General features: G+C 47.3%; 1 protein-coding gene and 1 pseudogene across 1 annotated transcript; one reads left to right on the forward strand and one right to left on the reverse strand.

The window, feature by feature from the left end:
• Positions 1 to 979: 979 nt before the first annotated feature.
• On the forward strand, positions 980 to 3,264 carry LOC123926577 (uncharacterized protein C2orf16-like). The gene is made up of 2 exons (XM_045980534.1): positions 980 to 1,012; positions 1,981 to 3,264. Exons 1-2 carry the CDS (start codon positions 980 to 982, stop codon positions 3,262 to 3,264), a joined length of 1,317 nt encoding a protein of 438 aa, XP_045836490.1.
• A 2,676-nt stretch (positions 3,265 to 5,940) lies between these two features.
• Positions 5,941 to 20,622, reverse strand: LOC123926578 (annotated as a pseudogene).
• Between the last annotated feature and the right edge of the window lie 1,221 nt (positions 20,623 to 21,843).

The raw sequence follows: 21,843 nt of genomic DNA on the forward strand, positions 1-21,843 counted from the left end.
CAGAATTTATTTGGGGTTCCTGCGGAACTGATGCAACTTTCCAAGAGTCTGCTAGAGAAGAGTCGAAGTATTATTTCTCGGACTTCAGTGTCCAGAAACTACATTCAGAGACACACTTCATATCATGGTCACGAACAAAGAATAGCCTTAAGGATGTGGACACGTAGCTCCATGTCCTCCATAATACAGCAATACTCTGGGGCTAGCGCAAAAATAAAGAAAAGTTCGAAGCTTAGTGATATATCCCAGGAAGTCATTCAGCACGTGCCTGTTTCGTGTACAGAGGGCCAGCCTCCTGTCCCAGTAAATTTAGAGTCTTCCTTCCATACACTTTTCACTAGGAAAGATTCTGTTCCAATGGAAGAGAGTGAGAACTCACAGAGTTCACAGACAAGGATTTTTGAGTCCCAACACTGTCTCGAGCCAAGTTATCTTCCCCAGGCCAAGACTGACTTGTCAGAACAGTTCCAGTTGCTACAAGATCTGAAGCTAAAAGTAGCAGCAAAACTGTTAAGGAGTCAAATACTCCCCCATGTACCTCCACCTCTAACTTCAGGTCTGGTTTTAAAATACCCTATGCGCCTACAGTGTGGCCGATGTGTAGGACTTAATTGCTGTCATAAATTACAGGGCACGTTGCGGCCTTACCTTCTTATCTACCCACAGCTCCACCTTGTAAGCACTCCCAAAGACCACGGAGAGATTAGGTTGCATCTTGGCTTTAGGATGCGAACTAGGAAAAGATCCCAAGTCCCAAAGCATCACAGAAGAGACAGATCCATCACATCAAGGAGTTCTATATCACCATCACTAAGGAAAGCTAAAGTCTACACTCGAGCTTCCAAGAGTCCTACTTCTACAATGGATTTCCAGCCTGTATCTTCCCCATCTCCTGCTCCTGTACAAGTCCACATCAGGCAAAGACAGTATAGGATCCCTGCCCTAGCAGGAAAGATGACAGTTGGAGGGCCAGGGCGCTATGAGTTTACTCAAGTTCACTCTCTACCAGAGAGTGACTCTGAAAGCCATCAGGATGAAAAATGGTCTAAAAGGAGAACCAAAAAGACCCGTAGTTCAAAATACCCAAAGAAAAGAATCACTATGGGAGGCAGGACACAAAACACAGAGTTCTATACAAATGGTAGAACCACAATACGGAGTCGTCCTCGGGATTTACCAGCCCAGTTAAGAAGGAAGAGGAATGGAGCATCTCAGACAACTACTGCCTCTTCAAAAAGACAATCTAAGAAACCCTCCCAACCCAAATTCATTCCACTGCTTTTTCAAGGTCTAAAGAAAGCATTCCAGACGGCACACAGAATTATGGGTTTTGCTGGACAGAAGCCTGAGGACAGGTCAAGGCCAGACCATTTGTGTTCAAGCAAAAACCACGATCCAAAACAAAAAGCCAGAGATTATTCCTCATCGAGAGATATCAAAAGAGAGAGGATGTCAGTTGCTAAGCTAAAGCCAACAGACATCACCACTAAGAAGGAGAAGATGTTATGGGAAGAAATACAGCAATTCAGATCAACTCATCAACCAAAAAGAGGTAGCTCTTTCCAACTTAAACATACCCAACTACCCAAGCCCATGGTTTCCCAAAGAAGTGCTATTTTCAAAACCACTTCAGTCGGACAGACTGTGGTTATTCTTCAAAACGACAATAGCAGCAAAGGTAAGAAAAACTCCTACAGATGTGAAATCTCTAGCCAGGAGTCCAAGAGCTCCAAAATAGGAACCAAAGTTCAAGTCAGAGGGAGAAATCTACATGGTTCACTTAAGAGAACCTCACACAGTCACCTTAAAGAGAAACTCACACCCAAGAAGCAAAACCACCATAGCTTCTTAAGGGAGAGAACCCCATGTAATTCCTCTGAAAGGAGCCATCACAGACCCTCTGAGAGGAGCCATCAAAGTTCTTCTCTAAAGAGACATCACAGTCCCTCTGAGAGGAGCTACCGAAGTCTTTCCGTAAAGAGCCATCACGGTCTCTCTGAGAGGAGCCTTCGAAGTCCTTCTCTAAAGAGACATCATGGTCCCTCTGAGAGGATCCACCAAAGCCGCCTTCAGATGAGCCATCACAGTCCCTCTAAGAGGAGCCACCGAAGTCTTCCTCGGAAGAGCCATCATGGTCCCTCTGAGAGGAGCCACCGAAGTCCTTCCGTAAAGAGCCATCACGGTCCCTCTGAGAGGAGCCACCGAAGCCTTCTTCAGAAGAGCCATTACAGTCCCTCTGAGAGGAGCCACCGACGTCTTCCTCGGAAGAGACATCACAGTCCCTCTGAGAGGAGCTACCGAAGTCTTTCCGTAAAGAGCCATCACGGTCTCTCTGAGAGGAGCCTTCAAAGTCCTTCTCTAAAGAGACATCACAGTCCCTCTGAGAGGAGCCATCAAAGTCCTTCCCTAAGGAGCTATCACAGTCCCTCCGAGAGGAGCCATCAGAGTCTTCCTTGGAAGAGCCATTACAGTCCCTCTGAGAGGAGCCACCAAAGTCTTCCTCGGAAGAGATATCACAGTCCCTCTGAGAGGAGCCACCTAAGTCCGTCCCTAAAGAGCCATCACGGTCTCTCTGAGAGGAGCCTTCGAAGTCCTTCTCTAAAGAGCCATCACAGTCCCTCTGAGAGGAGCCATCAAAATCCTTCCCTAAAGAGTTATCTCAGTCCCTCCAAGAGGAGCCATCAGAGTCTTCCTTGGAAGAGACATTACAGTCCCTCTGAGAGGAGCCATCAAAGTCCTTCTCAGAGGAGCCATCGAAGTCCCTCTGAAAGGAGCCATCACAGTCCCTCAGAGAGGAGCCATCAGAGTCCCTCTGAGAGGAGCCATCAGAGTCCCTCTGAGAGGAGATGTCGCAGTCCCTCTGAGAGGAGATGTCATATTCCCCTTGAGAGGAGCAGTCGCAATCTCTTTCAGAGAACTCATCACAGTCCCTTAGAGGTGAGAGGACACAGTCCTTTTGAGAGAAGACAGCACAGGACCTCTGAGAGGAGAGGTCGCAGTTTCTCAGAGAGAACTCACTGTAGTCCCTCTGAAAGAAGTGGACGCAATCTCTCTGAGAGGAACAGACACAGTCCTTCTGAGCAGAGCCAACAGAGCCACTTTGAAAGGGACCAGTACAGTTGGCGTGGCAAAACCCATCTCAGTCCCTCTGCGAGAACCCATCACAGTCCCGTTAAGAAGAGACTCAAACACAGCTCCCCTAGGGAGAGGCTCAGACAAGGTCTGTCTAAAGATTGCAAGGGCTACTCAAAACACATCTCCTAGAATGTTGCCATGGTACTTGATGAAGAAGCAGAAGTTTTTATAGTCAAAATGTGGAGATTGTTGATATATGAAACAGAAGCCAAGAAAATTGGTCTTGTGAAGTAAAACTCTTTTTACATTTAGAATTCCGTTTCAGATTTCTTCTTCTTTCCCACCCTTCAGAGGACTTTTTCTTTGTCTTTTGGCTTTTTCTTTGTCTTCAAAGACATTTGTGAGATCTGTAAATTTTTTTTTTTTAATGTAGAAAATGTGAATTTTTTTGTCCTCTAATTTGTTGATGCCCTGTGTACTCCCTTGGTTGTAAAGACATCTGAATCCTGCCTTGGTTTTCTTTATACTCACCAGGTACAAATTACTGGTATGTTTTATAAGCCGCAGCTACTCTACACAGCCTATCTGATATAATCTTGTTCTGCTGATTATTTCTTGTAAATATTAAAATGACCCCCCCCAAAAAAAAACATGTCTCCTAGGGACCACACACAAAATACTCCCAAACAGGCCAAGTTTAGAGGCCTGAAGCTGAAAGATGAGAAGAGATTCATCCCCATTATTTACTGTCTGGTTCAAGATTTCACTGACCTGCCCCTTTTCTGGCTTCTTTCCTGCTCAGCCACTGCCTCCGATACCTGCACCCTCAGCAGTCAAAGAGCTTCAAGGCCTCCCTACCTGGAGGGAGGGAGGGTGGGAATGGGTCTGTAATTTCTCTAAATAAAGGGGCAATAATTGATCTCCACCTAGAAAGACCACTCGTGTGCTGGAGGTGGGGAACGGAGGGTGAAGGGATATTTGGTGTCCTGCAAAGGGATGGAATGCGAGGAAGGGGCCCTGAAGCCAGGTTTGGGGCTCCAAACCCCACCTACAGCTTCCTGGGGTGGGGTCTCAGAGGAGGGAGTCATGTCACGTGACTCACTCTGGCCACAGCCCCCTTGGAAGCTGCCAGGTGGAAGTAGACCTTCAGACCTGGGATCGGCGGCGCCGACTCCATATCCCCCTCAAACTCCTAATACCATATTTCTTGGAATCAAAGATGCATCATTTACTTATTTTTTGTTATTTTTTGTTTCAGACAGCATGAGTGGGGAGGGGCAGCGGGAGAAGAAGAGCGAATCTAAGGCAGATTCTGCAACCAGTGCAGAGCCCAATGCAGAACTTGATCTCACAACCCTGAGATCATGTGCTGAGCCGAAAATTCAGTCAGATGCTTTACCCACCAAGTCACCCACGTACCCCAGATACATCATTTAAAACTTCACATTCAGGGGCTCCTGGGTGGCTCACTGCGTTAACCCTCTGCCTTCGGTTTGGGTCATGATCTCAGGGTCCTGGGATCGAGCCCCGCATCGGGCTCTCTTCTCAGCAGGGAGCCTGCTTCCACCTCTCTCTCTGCCTGCCTCTCTGCCTACTTGTTATCTCTCTCTGTGTGTCAAATAAATAAATAAAATCTTTAAAAAGAACTTCACATGCAACCCAATTTCTAAGAAAATAATATGTGATTATATATATGCTTAGGAATTGATGAAACCTACTGACTTGGCTTCACTGGTTAGATTCTTCTTTTCAGGAGCTTCTATGTAGAGGAGGAGCCTCTGCTTTCTTCCTGGCTTCCATCTGGCCCCAGTTCTGGCCTCTGGATTTGCCCTTCCAGCTCTGGTCCCAGGTCTACCCCCTCCCTCACTAAGCCTCCCTCCCTCTCAGTCGAGACTTCACCCTCCTCTGAACTCCACTTCAAGTCACATCCTTTAGTTTTCACCGAGCTTCTCAATTAGTTGAGCCACAGTGGTCCAACTTCCCCCAACTTTAGGCTGTTAGGGGTTCTGCCTTAGATCCCTTTTTACAGTTTTCAAAGTTCTGGCTCTAGCATCTAGCAAGCACTCAGCAGGAACGTGCTGCCTGAGCGAAAATGAGAGGCCCAGGAGGAAAAAGCAATGTCTGAGGAGGAATGCTGGCTGTGAGAGCAGTCTGGGAAGTAGATGGCCAAAAAGGGTGTGGCCCGCCTCACCTTCATCCAGCACTTTTCCACCAGGCTGCTGCTGCCTGAGTCCCACACCTTGAGGTAGCAGTTGACAGCACGGCTATATTCCCCAGCCTGCTCCCACTGGCGAGCTTGGTCCACGAGCCCCTCCATGCCCCTAAGATGAGAGTACACGTGACCAGAACAGGCTGGGCAGCGTGGCCTATCCGGTGCATACCTTGTGACCCACCCTCCAGCCCTGCTGACACTTGCTGCCTCCCGGCGTCATATCTGGCCCCTTTCTTGGTAGCCTCCCGCTCCTACTCTTCCTGCAGAGCCTCCAGCTGGCCCGGCACATAGTCCTTGCAGATCCACAGGGCATCACTCCATAATCCAGCCTCCTGCTCAGATTTCCAGGTATCAGGAAGGCAGAGGCCGGCATGACACCTTCCCACTGCCACACAGGTGCTGTACACTATGGGCCACGGATCCCTAGGTCCTTGGACCTCTCTCCTCCTTCTTGTCTCCTTCCCCCTCTCCATTGCTAACTCTCTGGATCTTTCCCAGTAGTATTGGTTAGTGTAGTGCTCTGTGGGTTCTTACACTCTCTCCCCCTCCCCCTCATGGCCCTGAATCCGGTGCCCTACCTTATAATAATTGAGGGCCAGGCCTGGTCCCTGGGCCTGAAGCAGCAGCACTTCTGCTTTTGGAAAGTCCTCCTCCAAGGCCCCCCGGACCTGCCCCACAAGCACCTCGGCGACACTGTCAGGATCGTGAGCCTCGGCCACACACTGAGCTGCCTCCCAATCCTGGTTATGGACGAACCTGCTCCCAGAAGAGGACACAGGGGAGGCTCAGTACCGGACTGAGGCCTCAGTAGTGGGAGACAAACACCCATGTCACAGGGGGTAGAAGATTTATTGGTACCAGGATCAGGTGAAGGTGGCAATGCCAGGTCCTGGGGCTGTGGTTGGGAGGACGGGAGTAAGGAATTGATGGGTAACTCACATGAGGGCTGCTTCCTTGGGATTACCAGCACTGATGAATTCAGCTTCAGCCTTTTCAGATTTACCCTGTAGGGACAGAAGTGCAGCCACACATGATCAGAAGCAGATTGCCATCATGGCAGCCGTGAGAGGAGGAGTTCAAGGTCAAAAGCAAGGGAGAAGGAGCACATCCATACCTCATCCTCCAGGTACATAGCATATCGGACATGAATCTCAGGGGTTTTATGCTTGAGGTCCAGCCGAGAGAGTTCAAAAGCAAATTCCCATGAGCTGAAATGGAAGGTGTAGGTAAGGTCTGCCTACTTAGTACTTTCATTTTTTTTCCCATTTCTTTTTTTTTTATTTATTTTCAGCATAACAGTACTCATTGTTTTAGCACCACACCCAGTGCTCCATGCAATACATGCCCTCTCTATTACCCTCTACCTGGTTCCCAACCTCCCGCCCTCCGCCCCTTCAAAACCCTCAGGTTGTCTTTCAGAGTAGTACTTTCATTTTATAAGAGGAGGAACAGGGCAGGAGAAAACAGAAAGGGCAGAGACAGGGCCGGGGGAGGGAAAGACAGATTGAGAAGACAGTCCATATGAAGTGATACAGAAGCACACACACATGTAAAGAGGACGTGGGTCCGGGGACACTTGGAAAAGCCTGTGCTTCCTGCGACTAGTGGTCATAAAGGAATGGGATGGGCGTGAGGCAGGGGACCGCAGTTAGCCTCACAGAACTACTCTTCCTCAGGAGCAAGGGCTCTGGGTTCTTCACCACTTCCTCCTGAGTCACATCTATACTAGCAGAAAAACTGTCTCTCTAAAACATTAAGACTACCCTCAGCCATCTGACTCAATGCAGGATTATTACTGGTCTTTGTAACATTTGCTTAAGAAAAGTTCTTTTTGCATTTAACAGAAGCACACTTCCATCACTCAGAAGTCAATTACTGGCTTAGTGCACCTTAGCTTTAAAAGCTCTTCTCTCTGGGGCACCTGCCTGGCTCAGTCTGTAGAATGAGTGACCCTTGATCTCGGGTTGAGTTCAAGCCCCACACTGGGTATAGTAATTACTTAAAAAGGTCTTTTTGAAAAAGAAGGAAAAAAAGCTGATCACGTTCCATCTTCTTAGAACAGCTAAACACTGTTCTGAGTCCCTGGGGAGCAAGGGCAGAGCGATTGATTCATTCCTTGCCTCTCCATCACGTTCTTCCAAGGATTTCTTCACTCCTGCCTCCGTTTTCAGAAACACTTCTCAGCTATACAGCAATCTTCCTTGTCTACGTAGAGGCTCTTTCTCAAAAGGGGCCAGTGGAGAGAAGTCTTAGGGCCTCACCATTTGTCAGCGGCATGGTCAACGGCAGCTTCCAGGAGTCTGAGCTTATTAAGCAGTCTCACTGCGGACTCTCCTCCCAGGCTCTTTGCCCACAGATAGGCCATGTGCTTGTGGGCATTAGCTCCTCCGTGAGCCTTGGCTACCTGTGAAGCAAAGCCATTTGGCAATCCTCCCACACAGGGCCACATGGCTGCTCCCTACTCCCCTCTGATCGGACTTCAGCTTTGACAAGGGTCCGGTCTTTCTACTAGAACAGGGAGAGGGCTCAGTTTTGGGGTCTGTTAGCCTGCTCAGGGTCCAAGGATGGACTTCAGGTAGTTCACAGACCCCCTCCTACCGCATGTGAAATTTTGCCTGTCAGTATGAACATTTTTCAGAGAGACCCACAACCAGTTCAGAATGCATCACTTGAGAGTGGGGAAGAGGGACAGGCGCATCCCCAGAGTGACTTGGACTCCTTACCCGGTAGGCTTCCTCCCAGAGCCCATTGGACCGGTACATGTTCACTGTTGCCTTCCACTCCTAAGCCTCGAGGTAGTGATACTCGGCCTCCTGCAGTCAGCCTTCAGCCTCCAGCTCCTGGGGAAAGGAGGGTCAGGATGGGGCGAGGGGGATGTGGAGCCTGTTCGGGGAAGAGATGGCCGAGGCTTGAGAAGGACTCACCTTGCCCAGGTGCAGGTGTGTGTCACTGAGATCTGGGCGGTGCTTCCCTACCAGGCGGATCATATCATCACACAGCTTGTGCTTTTTGAACATGGGGATGGCAAGACCAGGCTCTTCCACTGTCATGTAGTGCCTGGGGAGGGGAGAGACACCCCAGGGCTCCTCGACCTAGATTCCTGCATCACTGCCTTCTAGGCAGACAGCGCGCATCCTTCTCCCTGCATGACTCCTCTAGGGCTGTGGCTCACCCTTCCGCCTCCGGTACTTGCCTTGCTTCTCCATCTCCAGGGCCTGGGTGATGTACAGCACCGACACGTCTTCCAGCCTCATGCACTTCACTGCCAGCTTTGCAGACACACAGAGACCCAGTAGCCTCCGGCGCGCTTCCGAGGGAAGCAGGGGGGCTGCGGAGTGGCCAGGGAAGCATGATTTGGGGGTGACCTGTGTTCCCAGCAACTCTGAACCTTCCCAACAACCACAAGGGTTTGTGTACGGATGCTTTCCTGGTCAGTCCAGGGAATTCCAAGACCATAAGGAGCAAAGTCAGAACTATATTCTGCTCACGCAGAAAGGCCAGAGATGCCCTGTGGTGGGGCGCGTGTTCCCACTCCCGAGCTCCCGCGGTACCCACCGGGTTCTGGCTGCAGGCAGGGAATGAAGTTGCCGCTGTGACGACAGCTTGGGGAGGGGCAATTGGGGCTCCCCAGCTCCCAAACTCTTCTGCTCGCTTCGGAATTACAGGTTGGGAACAAGGGCCTCTTCATCCTTGCCTTTCCCTGTGGCTAGGTATCCAAGCGCTCCAGACTTTTCTATTTTGGTGCTCTTTCTCAGCTTTCAAGGAGGCCAGTGAAGAGGGGACATCAGAGCCCAAGGAAAGTAGGGACAGCCCCAGGGAGGTGGAGCCCTCGGACGAACTGCGCCCCGCTCTCTACCTTGTGGGCTTGCTCCCAGCGGCTGGCCCGAGTGTACATGTCTATTGCATCTTTTGTTCGGTCTCCCTTAATGTAGAGCTCCTCCACAATCTGTGCTCGAGACAGCAGACACAAAAGGCCGAGGGCAAGAGCATTAGAGAAAGAGCGTTAGAGCCTCTGCAGGGGGAGAGCAAACCTTAGCTGGGATGGTGGGGAGAGGATAGGACCCTTAGTCCCCAACATGGAAGAAAAGAGGGCTATCTTGTCTCACACCCTCTACTGTTTTGAAAACAAAAACAAAAACAAAAACAAAAAAACAGCCAAGACCAGAATGGGGACAATACAACACGCAGTTTAAAAGGACCTAAAAGGATCTCGTACTTCTGCAACACAGGGCAATTCCACATTGGAACTCCCATGGAGTTCCATAGAAGAGAGCTGGAGACTCACTTTATAGATCTGGGAGAGGGGTTTGTGTTATGTTGGAATGAAATAAGGGAAGAAAACTGCTTTCTTCTCGCTCAGGGTGGCTGGTGCTGCTGGGACCCAGAAAGAAGGATTTGGTGAGGTGGCCCCCACTTCCGGTTCTGAGTTCTCTTCTCATTCTGTACTGCATTGCCTCCAGCTCCAGCAAGGGACTTTCCTCACCTCATACTCCTGCAGAGACGCATAGTGTTGGGCCACGCGGGGATAGTATTTGGACGCAGTGTTCTGGTCCTGTAGATCTAATATATAAATGGCCTTCTTCCACTGGCGGGAGCCCAGGGCAGCTTCCATTGCCTTAATGGAGCACCTGGCAGAGTTGGGAAAGGCATCTGTGTGTATGAGGCAAGAGGAAGACAGGTAGAGGTAGGGAGACACCTCAAGCCTACTCCAACCTACATGGTGTCATCTCTGTTGGAGCCTTGGTGCCCTTACTTGACCCATCACCTTGGACCTCACACCCAGTCTCAGTTGCACCCCTCTACCTGGCTTCAATATAGTGATTAATGGCTGCATCGAGCTGCTTCTGCTGCACCAAATGATCCCCCAGGTCTCTTCCAGGCTCACCACTTCCACTGGGAATGCCAACCGAGCCAGCTCCACCGCTGCCAGGGACAGAGAGGGCACTCAGCTAAGACTTCCAGGGATGGGACTCAGGGAAATGGGGTGTAGAAAATAGGTGAGAAGTGGAGGGATGGAGAACTGAGTCGATCCACCAGAACAGATGCACAAAATTGGTGCAGGGGGATGATTTGGGCAAGACTCTAACAGGGAAGGCGGGGCTGTAGGGGGCAGTACCTTTCATGAATGCGCTGCCTTTACAGTAGCACTCCAGGGCCAGCTCTGGGTTTCGAATCTTCTCAAAGAGATCACCTGCCTGTTGACACATACCACATGACTACAACAACAGCCTGAAGACGCTGGGTCAGGGCCCTAGGACAAGCTGGTTGTCTAGCTGTGGGGCCACGGGAAGGAAGGATCCAAGAGGACTCCTGGCAAAACAGCAGCAGTTGACATTTACTGAGCACTGAGAATTCTCCTACTTTCTTCACCGCCCCTATGATTCTTCTTTACCACCCTAGGAGGTAAATGCTATCATTACTCCCATTTACAGAGAGGAAATTGAGAAACCAAGGTTTGGAAAGGTTCACTTAACCCACGGTTATACAAGCTGTTAAATGGAGCCAGGTAACTTGAAAGAGTCTAAAATCCCAAGTCTGTCCTACTAACTACACTCCTATGCCACATTTGGAAATACACATCAACACCTGGACTGGAGGGCATGGGTGCTAAAACTCTGAAGGGGTACCTACATAGGGGAAGCAAAAGCAATAAAAATCTTATAAACTGGGATGGAAGAATGTTTGGAATAACTACCTGAAAGGTGTTACTGGTTGTAATGGCAGGGGACTGGTGCCTTAGCACAGGAGGAGCGTCTCACACTCCCGCCCCATGGAAAATGGCCTCTGGCCATCCTTCCTAGCTGCCCGCACCTCACTTCTGGTCTGCCTCAGCTCTCAGCGACGTGGAGCTGCCTTGCCTCGAGTGCCAGTTTGCTCAAGGTTTTCCACATTGCCTCTGTTTCTGGGGTCATTTCCAGAGTCTCCAAGAAGGCTGTGGCCCTGAAGAGAGAAGGAAGGAAGGCAACAGTCAGGTCTTCCAGCCTCAGAACCCAGCCTCTCCCACCACCTCCCGGGGATATCAGCCCAGCCCCTCACCGGGTGTAGCTGCCGTCATCGATGGCTGTTCCAAACTCGATCAGGCCCTCATCCAGCATGCAGGCAACAGTTGTCACACCTTCGGTCACCATCACCTCGGTCTTCCCCCCGCCCTGCTCCAGACCTACCACATCACCCTGTAAAATTTCAATCCCCCCACCCCACCCGAATTCCAGTTTAGTGTCTCCACGACTCCACTGCAGAACAGACCCCGCCTTACCCCACCCTAGCGCTTACACACTGAGGGAATGACAGTGGCCCTTGTTTGCCCAGCGTTTAGTTTCCTTCAAGCAGGTAAGAATCCCTTATCTACACTAATGCCCTCAGGTTCCTGTACACTCAGAGCTGTGCCCGCACTAATGCCTGGATGTAAACTGACAAAGCGTCCAATCACTTCTGCTTCCAGCTTGAGTCCTGTTAAAATACAACTTTAACCTGGGCCCTACTTTTGAATACATTTGTTGCTTAGGTCACCTGAAGAAATCACTAGGCATGCTTCCTAGTCTCCCATGGGGAGGAAGGAAGGGAAGGAGGGAGGGAGGAAAAAAAAGGAAATGTAGGGAGGGAAGGAAGGGAAGAAAAGGAAGGAAGGGAAAAAGAGAAAGAAAAAGAGAAAAACAGAAAAGGAAAGGAAAGAAAAAAAAAGGAAAAAGCCAGTAAGCTAAAACCTGAGCAGGAAAAAACAGGGGAGCAAGTGGAAAGGGTACAGTCGCCCTGATGGCAAACACAGCAGCGGATGAATAAACCAGGGGTCCTCCAGCAGGATGAGGGGGCGATTCTGAGGTTCTGTTAGTCATGAAATCTGGGATCCTCTCTTCAGGAAAGGGAACAAAAGTCATTAGTATGCCTGATTCCTGCAAAAGCAAACACTGATCATATCTAGAGGAAAACATGCCCATGTTAGGCCCTTGAGATTCTAAAAATTATATTCAGTGTAACGTGAGCCCCCCAATAAAATAAAGCTACCAAAATAGAAGTTAACTACCATAAAGGAGTAAACAATAACAATAACTACAGCACTTTTGGACCTCCAAGGATTTCCAATATTAAAAATAACAATTATGGAAGAAACCAGTTATGGAATATGAAAGAATTGTGAAATATTTAAAGACCTAAGGGATGGAATGAAAAATTAAGCAAGAGACAAGAAACTATAAAAAATGGCCAGGTTGTGCTCGCTTCAGTAGCAAATATACTAGAAAAAATGACCAGGCAGACTAGAGAAAGAACCAAATGAAACCGTATGAAAAATTCAATATTCAAAGTAAGAAAACTCAGTGGGTGATTTCAATAGCAGATAAGACAGTGGTGAAAGTAAACCTCTGACTTGCAAGATGTTTCCTTTTTTTTAAAATAATTTTTAAAAAATTGTATTTATTTATTTATTTGACAGAGAGAGAGGGAAACAAGCAAGGGGAGTGGGAGAGTACGAGAGGGAGAAGCAGGCTTCCTGCTGAGCAGGGAGCACCATGCAGGGGCTCAATCCCAGGACCCCAGGATCATGACCTGAGCCAAAGGCAGACACTTAAGGGCCAAGCCACCCAGGCACCCCTTGCCAAGATGTTTCTTAAGGAATTATCCAGGATGTGCATGGAGCGAGAAGGAGGAAGGAAGAATAAGAGGTTCTAGAGGCACAAAGACAGGACAAGAAATGGAACACATACCTAATTAGAGTTCTGAAGGTGAGAAAGAGAGTTCCAGAGAAGCAGCAACATTTAAAGAGCTCATGGCTGAGGAACAAGGTGTCCTCGCAGATGGGACACACACACACACACGCGCGCGTGCACGCGTGCACATACACACCAAGCACGGTTAAGTAAGAGGACATTTATATGCAGACATAATGTACTGAAGCTTCAGAATGCTGGAAAAAAGAAGACTTTAAAACCAACAAGACAGGGACGCCTGGGTGGCTCAGTCAGGTAAGCCTCTGCCTTAGGCTCTGGTCACAATCCTGGAGTTATGGGATTAAGTGCCCCCCCCCCCATCCCTCCCTGCTCAGTGGGGAGTCTGCTTCTCCTTCTGCCCCTCCCCTTGCTCTCTCAAATAAATAAATAAAATCTTTTTTAAAAAGCAACAAGACAACACAAGGAGCTGTTAATAAACTTCTCAGAACTAAGGGGGTCAGTCGATGGGATGATATTATTTGCAAAAGACTAAGAAAAACTGTCAAACTGTTCTTTCAAGAAAACGCCAAATAAAAACATTTTCAGATAATTCCATTTTGGTACTTTTCAGAAACTGAGGATTCATCTTCGAAACACTTTCTCTCAAGGAGGTAACTCCAGAGCAAAGGTCAGCAATGCAAAAAGAGTGAGCAGAGAAACTGGCACCATGATGGTAAATGTAACCAAATTCCAGCTGTGGAAAAGAATAACGTCTCACTTTGGGGATAAAAAAATACTGGGCAATAATGGCAAAGGGGAGGTAATCAAAGTTCAGGTCCTTGTATCATTTGCCAGGGGTCAGATGCTAAATAAGCTGAAACTATTCAGAATAATTTAAGGGTATGGTAAACTTCCAAGGGTAACCACTATAGGAGTCAAATGTATGACCTCCAAAGCAAAAATGTGAAAAATGTGTTTAAAACAGGACAAAACAGCCCCCAAGCGCCAAACGTAATTAGTCTAAAATGAGGAAAGAAAAGCAGGAAAGAAGAGATGTAGAAAAAAGACAAAAAGAACTATCACATGCTCCCTCTGTATCCACACCAATCATCCTCACCTAGCACAGGGCCTCTCTTGTTTTCCCTCCCAGATTCTGGAAGGTCACTGGAATATACATGATGCTGGCAGGACAGGAGAGTGACCGATCTTCAGTCTGATAAAAAAAGAAGCTCTGAACAGCTTACAACAGAGAATCCTCACCCAGGAACTGACAGAACTGCCCCCGCTAAGGGGGCTCTTCCAGTCTAAGAGAACTCATTATGACCTGGTGAATTCCCAGGGCCACTGGAATAGAGAGGACAGGATACAATGTCAGGAATCTGAACAAGGACGGTTCTGGAGCCTAGCGCACTGTGGGGAAGGATCTAGGCTTTACTTGCTGACTCTATCACAGAGATGATGGGTGGTGGGCCAGAGAAAACCAAATAACCTTTGGAGTTTCCTCCGGGCCCTAAATGATCAGTGGGACACTATGTCTGAGGTCCCCTGGCACCAACATACCCTAATAGAGGATGTGGTGACCCTCTCGGGTGCCTCAATGTTGTACCACACACACAGGCTGTTTCGGTTCTGAGCCACCAGCCCGTCACTTCCTGGGACCCAGTGCACGTAGGAGCAGAAGTGGAGGATCATCATCTTAGAGCAGCTTTCAGTATCGTACAGATGCAACTGCGGAAGGAAGAGGTGGACAGCGCAATCAGAAGGGGTTATGGGGTGGCTTCTGATATTGACCATTTCTCTAACGAAATGTGGTGAGCTGACCCACCCCTCAGGCAGATGCTGGATTTCAAAGCTTACTAGCCTGCAATGCTCGACGTGTATGCTGACTTGGTACATCCTGACTCTGGCCCATAAGAGATGACCAAGTGAGCCCAGAGCTACACCAGAAATTTAAGTTAGCTGAAGGTCAGACTTTCATTCTTAGAGTTTAACTCTGGGCCAGAGTTGCCAGACTGGATCACAAAAGTAAGGCCACCATGCACATTCAATGGTCTGGAAATTGGCGATGTGGCTTTCCCATCACAATGAACATGAAATGAAAAATTACCAGAGAGTCTCTTTGCCCTCAAGATTGAGCTCTTTGGTGATAGCATATTGAGATCAGAGTCAATAAGGAGTTTGGGGGAGACTGTCAAGCCAGCCTTAACACTGTGGGGTACGTGTAGCTGAGGAATGCTGCAACAGGTGTGGGTAAAGTTCAGCCAGGCATTCAGGGGTGAGGCAGTCTCCCGAGGGCACAGACTTGTGAACAGTAAAAGAGAAACCAGCTCCCAAATTTCCCTCTTGACTTTGGTGCCATCACAATACCATCTTCTTAAGGTATGGGCTATGTTAACAGATGGGCTGTGATAACAGACACCATGTTGATTCTTCTGTGCCTTTTGCTATGTTGATGGCATAGTGCACCAAGAAATTAAGCCCATCCTGCCCCCCGCAATCCCTGGCAGCAGGTAGTATCACATCCTCTATGGACTACTCAATGGCTAAGGCCTTAGTAACCCTTCTTACACGAAGTTTCCAGTCCCTGAAGAGAAGCTTGTGCCCGTTTCATTAAGTTCCAGCCAATCCACACGGCTCTCATGGCTGATGGTGCCAATGTTGTAGCCACCAGTCAGATCCACTACAAAGTAAAAGAGAGAGGGTTAAGAAGACAGATTCCACATAATCATATACAGACACAAGGCAGCCTGCAAAAGTCTTGCCTTTAATTATTATGTTGGGCTTTAAGAATGTTCCATCAGAGTAGAGTATGAGGAATATGACATAAATTTGCTAAGATGCTTACAATACTAGATTTATACTAAAATTATAGAGATTTTGTTTAACTCTGTAGCTAGCTCAAAAGGTCCAGATCCATCAAGAAATGAGATTCCTCTCTGGGATCTTGGAGTTGTCTCATAGCAGATCAGAACAGATCAGAGCAACGGGCATCCTTTACTCAAGAAATCCTCTGGAAGGCAGCACTGAGCACATTAAGGAAGAGCCCCAGTTCCAGCACAACCATGAAGAGAAAGCTGATGGATGAAACGACCTCGATGAACATATGTGCTACAAGGAGTTCCTTGCACTTTGAGTGTCAATGATGTAAGAGCCCCGAGGGGCAAACAGTGGAGAAGGCACACAGACAAAACAGAAGGAACCTCTGATTAAAGTCAGGCTGAAAGTGCTGAGGATAAGTATTTTAGTTTGGTGTGAATTTTGCAGACAATGTAAGATAAGATCACACTTACGGACTGGCTAGGATGCTTTCAGGGAGTCTCCTGAACACGGCGCCTTCACAGCTCTTATTTGTATACGTTACCAATGCGCAATGTCCTGCCTTGATCCGTGCTCAAGCTCAAGACCAAATGCCAGCTAATGTCTACAACTGGGAAGACCAACCTAAAAATGAAATTTCCTTTAATTAAAAGCCAACTTCATAAAGCCATGTTTCAATGTCTCAATTTTTAAGTAGAATCACAGAATACTAGAGCTGTGGGACCCCATCTCTGTGAACACCCTGAAATTATATACAAAATTATATGTTTATGATATTCTTCTGGGAAAGGATCTATGATTTAAAAAAAAAAAAGATTTTGTTTATTTATTTGAGAGGGAGAGAGAGAGACAGAGCATGAGAGGTGGGAGGGTCAGAGGGAGAAGAAGACTCCCTGCCAGGCAGGGAGCCTAAAATGGGACTCGAGGATCACAACCTGAGCTGAAGGCAGTCGCCTAACCAACTGAGCCACCCAGGCATCCCAGGATCTATGATTTTAATTAGATACTCAAAGGGGTCACGAATGAAAAAAGGTTAAGAGAAGGTCATTTTATACACTATTGAAGACAAGCCCTTTGTAGTGGGATGACTTGTCCAAAGTCTCACAGCTCATTACTGCCACTGGAACATGGGCCGCCATATTACATCATTTCCATTACAACTCAACAATCTGATGTGAAACATAAAACTCATGAACTGTAAAGGTATCTTAAGAACAGCCGCATATGTATTTGGAAACTTGATTTATAAGAGGTGACATTACGAATCAGTGAATGGATTTCCAATAAATGGTTAAACATGGAAAAAGTAAATTATGAGCCAGACCCACGTTACACACAAAAATTAATTCCAGATGACAAGCAAAAGCTAAAAATATTAAAATGTAGGAGGGAGTAGGAACCTTCTTTTTTAAAAAATTTTATTTATTTATTTATTTATTTATTTATTTATTTATTTATTTAACTCTACACCCAGCTTGGGGCTCAAACTCACGATCCTGAGATCAAAAGTCACATGCTGGGGCACCTGGGTGGCTCAGTGGTTTATTAAGCCTTTGCCTTCAGCTCAGGTCATGATCCCAGGGTCCTGGGATTGAGCCCTGCATTGGACTCTCTGCTCAGCAGGGAGCCTGCTTACCCACCCCGCCCCCCCCCTCCACCTACCTCTCTGCCTACTTGTGATCTCTGTCTGTCAAATAAATAAATAAAATCTTCAAAAAAAAAAAAAAAAGAGTCACATGCTCCTCTGGCTCAGGCAGTCAGGTGCCCCAGGGAAACTTCTTAAACGAGACCTCAGAAATCAGCTCAGGTCCTGATCTCAGGGTCCTGGAATCAAGCCCAGCACCAGGCTCTCTGCTTGGCAGGGAGCCTGCTTTCCACTCTTTCTCTGCTTGCCGCTGTGCCTACTTGTGATCTCTCTCTCTCTTTCTGTGTCAAATAAATAAATGAAATCTTAAAAAAAGGGGCGCCTGGGTGGCTCAGTGGGTTAAAACCTCTGCCTTCGGCTCAGGTCATGACCTCAGGGTCCTGGGATCGAGTCCCGCATCAGGCTCTCTGCTCAGTAGGGAGCCTGCTTCCTCCTCTCTCTGCCTGCCTTTCTGCCTGTGATCTCTGTCAAATAAATGAATAAATTCTTAAAAAAAAAAAGAACTAGGTATGGGTACACAAGTAATAATATTATTAATAGCTAACATTTATTAAGTGCTTATTATGTGCCAGACATTAGTCTAAGTGCTTTTCATATAAGGTAGGTACAATTTTTATCCCCATTTTGTGGATGAGGAAACTGAGATACAGAAAGGTTAAGAAATTTGACCTAAGATCACCCAGGTATAATTGCAGAAGTGGGGAGGTTTGACTCTAGACCTTGTTCTTAATGAGGCTATATGGGTATGTTATTCTCTATACATCATAGGGAATACTGTGCTGTTCTAAATACATTTTTCCATGCTTGAAACATTTCATGATACAGTTAATTTTTTTAAAGATTTTATTTATTTATTTGTCAGAGAGGGTGAGTGCACAAGCAGGGAGAGCAGAAGTCAGAGGGACAAGCAGGCTCCCTGCTGAGCAGGAAGCCTTATGTGGGACTTGATCCCAGGACTCTGGGATCATGACCTGAGCCGAAGGCAGGCTCTTAACTGCCTGAGCCACCCAGGTGTCCCCAGAGTTAATTATTAATATGTAAAATAAGATGTATTTATTTATGTGAACACTTGTGAAATTCAAATAAATTTTGTCAACACTGGCTACCAATGTCAAACTCTACAGAAAATAAGTCCCCTTCCAGTTCGAACAGTCCATTATCCTATGTCCTAAGTCTAAACAGGAAAATTCATAAATTGACTAAAGGTTCCGCTCTACAGTTCACAATTCCTAGCCCAAAGATACATGCCTAAAGAACATGAACAATTATAGGGACAAGCTGATATGCGTAACAGTTTATGTGTATCTATACAGCTAGATGCAGACTCACACACGTGGATTAGAACACTTCCCACATCCTCTGTGAGAGCAGGGCCATACATTAACCTGGTGCCTCTCAGATTCCTGCATTCTCCACTCTACACACCCCTGTGATATGGAAGCATACTAGAAACATCTGTTTTGTTATCAGAATTATGGGAGAGTCTTACCTATAGCAATAGTCTTAACATCAACAAGAGAAGCCAATTTCTTATAGTCTCCCATCCCTCGTTGACGCCGCTCATTAATACGGACACTGAAACACGAAGGGTGAGGTAAGGCAGAATGGACTTGGGTCATCGGGATGTTTAGCAAGGGCCCCAAAGTACCATATGGGATGACGTTTTTAGATGAATCTTGAGGATACAGGAGTGAGAGGTTAAAAGGGACTTCTTTGGGGTTTCAAAAATTTAGAGAACCTTGTGGGGTTACCTGATGAGGTGGGGGTTCATGAATTCAGTACGTACAGAACCCAGGGTATCATTACTCCCATATTCCACCAGGGTTAGCTCTCCAGCATTGAAGATCATGCACACCTGGGGATGAAGGGAACTGTCACGTGGCAGGAAGTTTGCATGAAGAAGTCTGCATGGTCAACAGTAGTAGAGGGAGATGTCTTGTCAGTGCAAAGTGACTCCCACTTTTCTCTGTATTCTGTTCCTCTGCCTATCTCGCCCTCCTTTCTTTATCTGCTCTTAGCTAGGAGGTTTACTGAGATGGTGAGGGTTGGTTAATCAAGCTCTACTCACATTCTCAATTTCAAAGAAATACTTCTCATTGCCACCAGATCCCTGCCAAGCCACGTGTCAAAGAGAGAGAGGACATAAGAACAATGTGGGTAAGTATCCAAGACAACGCTGAGACAAGGACGGGGTAGGAGGCAGAGAGAAGGAGTTTAGGAAGGCCCTGATGTTCCACAAGTGGGGTGCTGTGTCACATTCTGCCCTAGACTTCTAGGCTTCTGAGTGATCCTGTAAACACTGTCCAACAGTGGGAATTCCCATTCCAGGATTCCAAATCTCCAGGGTCTCACTCCCAGGTCCACCAGGTCCCCAACGCCAGCATCTTAGAGCTTTTACTTAGAGATCTTCCCCCTTAGGGACCTGGGCTCCCTGGAAGTAGCAGCTCACGATGCTCCATTCCCTGCCCCTCCGCCTGGGGGTCCTACCTCACTAAAGCGATTAGTGTTCAGGTCCCCAGCAGCAGCATGTCTGACGTGTGGGCCACCAGGTAACTAATGTTCCTTTCCGAGGATTTTCACCTCTTCTATCCCATAGCCATAGTGTGACTGGAGTACCACTTGGGTCCCCGATGACAGGTTCTTCACAATCACCTTGGTAAGGTACAAGTCTGAGCCCCCTGAGGCTTCCCTCAACCCCAAAGAGGGGTTAACCTGCCGTGCCCACCTCCACAGTGTTCAACAAAGCTAGTATCTTGTTTCCTCACCTAGCCTAGGCTATTGTTGGTAAAAATGACACCTCATATTCACACAGTGCTTTACTATTTACAAAATGTTTTCAGAGATTATCTCCTTCAATGCTAATACATAATACATACGGGGTCAAACTAATCACTCTCCTTACAATCCTCTACCTCTTGTGAAAATCTTTGTGATTACTTTAATCATGGTGTATACTGATCATACTGTCATTTCATATACTTCTTTGCTAAAATGATCCTGATTAAGGAACAATATAATACAGACAATTATCTTTGTATTCTCTGTCCTAACAGTGCTCATGTATAGAGAATGGACAGAAAATGAAAGAACAAGGGTGCCTGGCTGGCTCAGTCAGAGGAGCATGAAACTCTTGATCTCAGTTGTGGGTTTGAGCCCCAAGTTGGGTGTAGAGTTATTTAAAAATAAAATCTTAAAAAAAAAGAGGGGGAACCTGGGTAGCTCAGCTGATTAAGCATCTGCCTTCAGTTCAGGTCATGATCCTGGGATCAGGCCCCACATTCAGCCCCACGTCCAAGTGCTCCCTCTCCCTCTGGCCTTCCCCTGGCTCCTGTGTGGACACTCTGTCAAATAAGTGAACAAAATTTTTAAAAAAAGAGAAAAAGAATGAAGGAACCAATGAATAATAAATGGAAGGAAAAGGGGACAGAGGTAGGGAAAACAGAAAAGTGGGCTCAAGAACAAAGAAATTACCTTGCAATGTCACACACGGTGAGTTCAGAGGCCCTAAAGCAATGTTATGCACCTGCATAATCCTAAACTCCCTAGTTAACAACATATAGGTAATAAAGCTTTTTCTGTTTTGTTTTGTTTTAGAGAGGGATGGAGACATGGGTGGGGCCGAGGGAGAGGGAAAGAGAGAATCTTAAACAGACTCCATGCCCAGTGTGGAGCCCCCATGTGGTGCTTGATCTCACAAGCCTGAGGTCATGACCTGAGCTGAAATCAAGAGTCCCACACTTAAGACTGAGCCATCCAGGAGCCCCAGGTAGTAAAGTTTTAAACCAGGAAGATGGAAGTGGCGATCTCTGTACCCCTTAAATTTGGTGTTTAAATCTTTTCTTACAGTAAGCTGGAAGGGCTACAGCAGGAAAGTTGCCAAAGAGTTGCCTGATACACTCTGTTCTCCAGAACAGCTCTGCCAGGGGTTATATTTGACACTGTGGCAGTGTCCAGAAGGAGATTTTGGTGCACTGGCTATCAGCTGCTCACCTGGCTAGGTCCCACATATGTCAACTCAAATGGATTCCTGTAAATGCTTCTCCGGAGGCAGCAGTCAAACTGTTCCACTCCACCACAGAGTGTGCCCTAGAAGGGAAAGCGACAACATAAAAGGTCACAGGCATCAGAAGGATATCTAGAGACACCTTTGAAACCCAAGTTCTAGAATCTAGGAAAGAGTTGGCAGTAAAAGGGCTGGCAGTTTGGGGAAGTACCAAATGGAAAGAGGTGGCACTCACAGCACTCAAGGACAGTGATGGGATGAAGGAGAGAAATCAGCCCTGCCTACAGAATTCTTTGTCTCTTTTGGCTTCCCATAAAGTGTGAATTTCTCTTTCCTGCCTTTAATGTCATCTTTTTAGGTTGGAGTCAAAAGGGAAGAGGAGATTCTCTAGTTTCAGGGAGAGTGCTTTAGGCTAAGTCTGGATTTTCCACCCAGGCAGAAAGGGATT

The sequence above is a fragment of the Meles meles genome, chromosome 16, assembly GCF_922984935.1.
Source record: "Meles meles chromosome 16, mMelMel3.1 paternal haplotype, whole genome shotgun sequence".
Classification (NCBI taxonomy): Eukaryota; Metazoa; Chordata; class Mammalia; order Carnivora; family Mustelidae; genus Meles; species Meles meles.

Coding starts and splice junctions, on each gene's coding strand:
- LOC123926577 (XM_045980534.1), top strand. CDS start 980: ATGAGTTTACTCAAGTTCACTCTCTACCAGAGA. Junction 1,013..1,980: donor AGTTCACTCTCTACCAGAGA/GTGACTCTGAAA, acceptor CTTTCCGTAAAG/AGCCATCACGGTCTCTCTGA.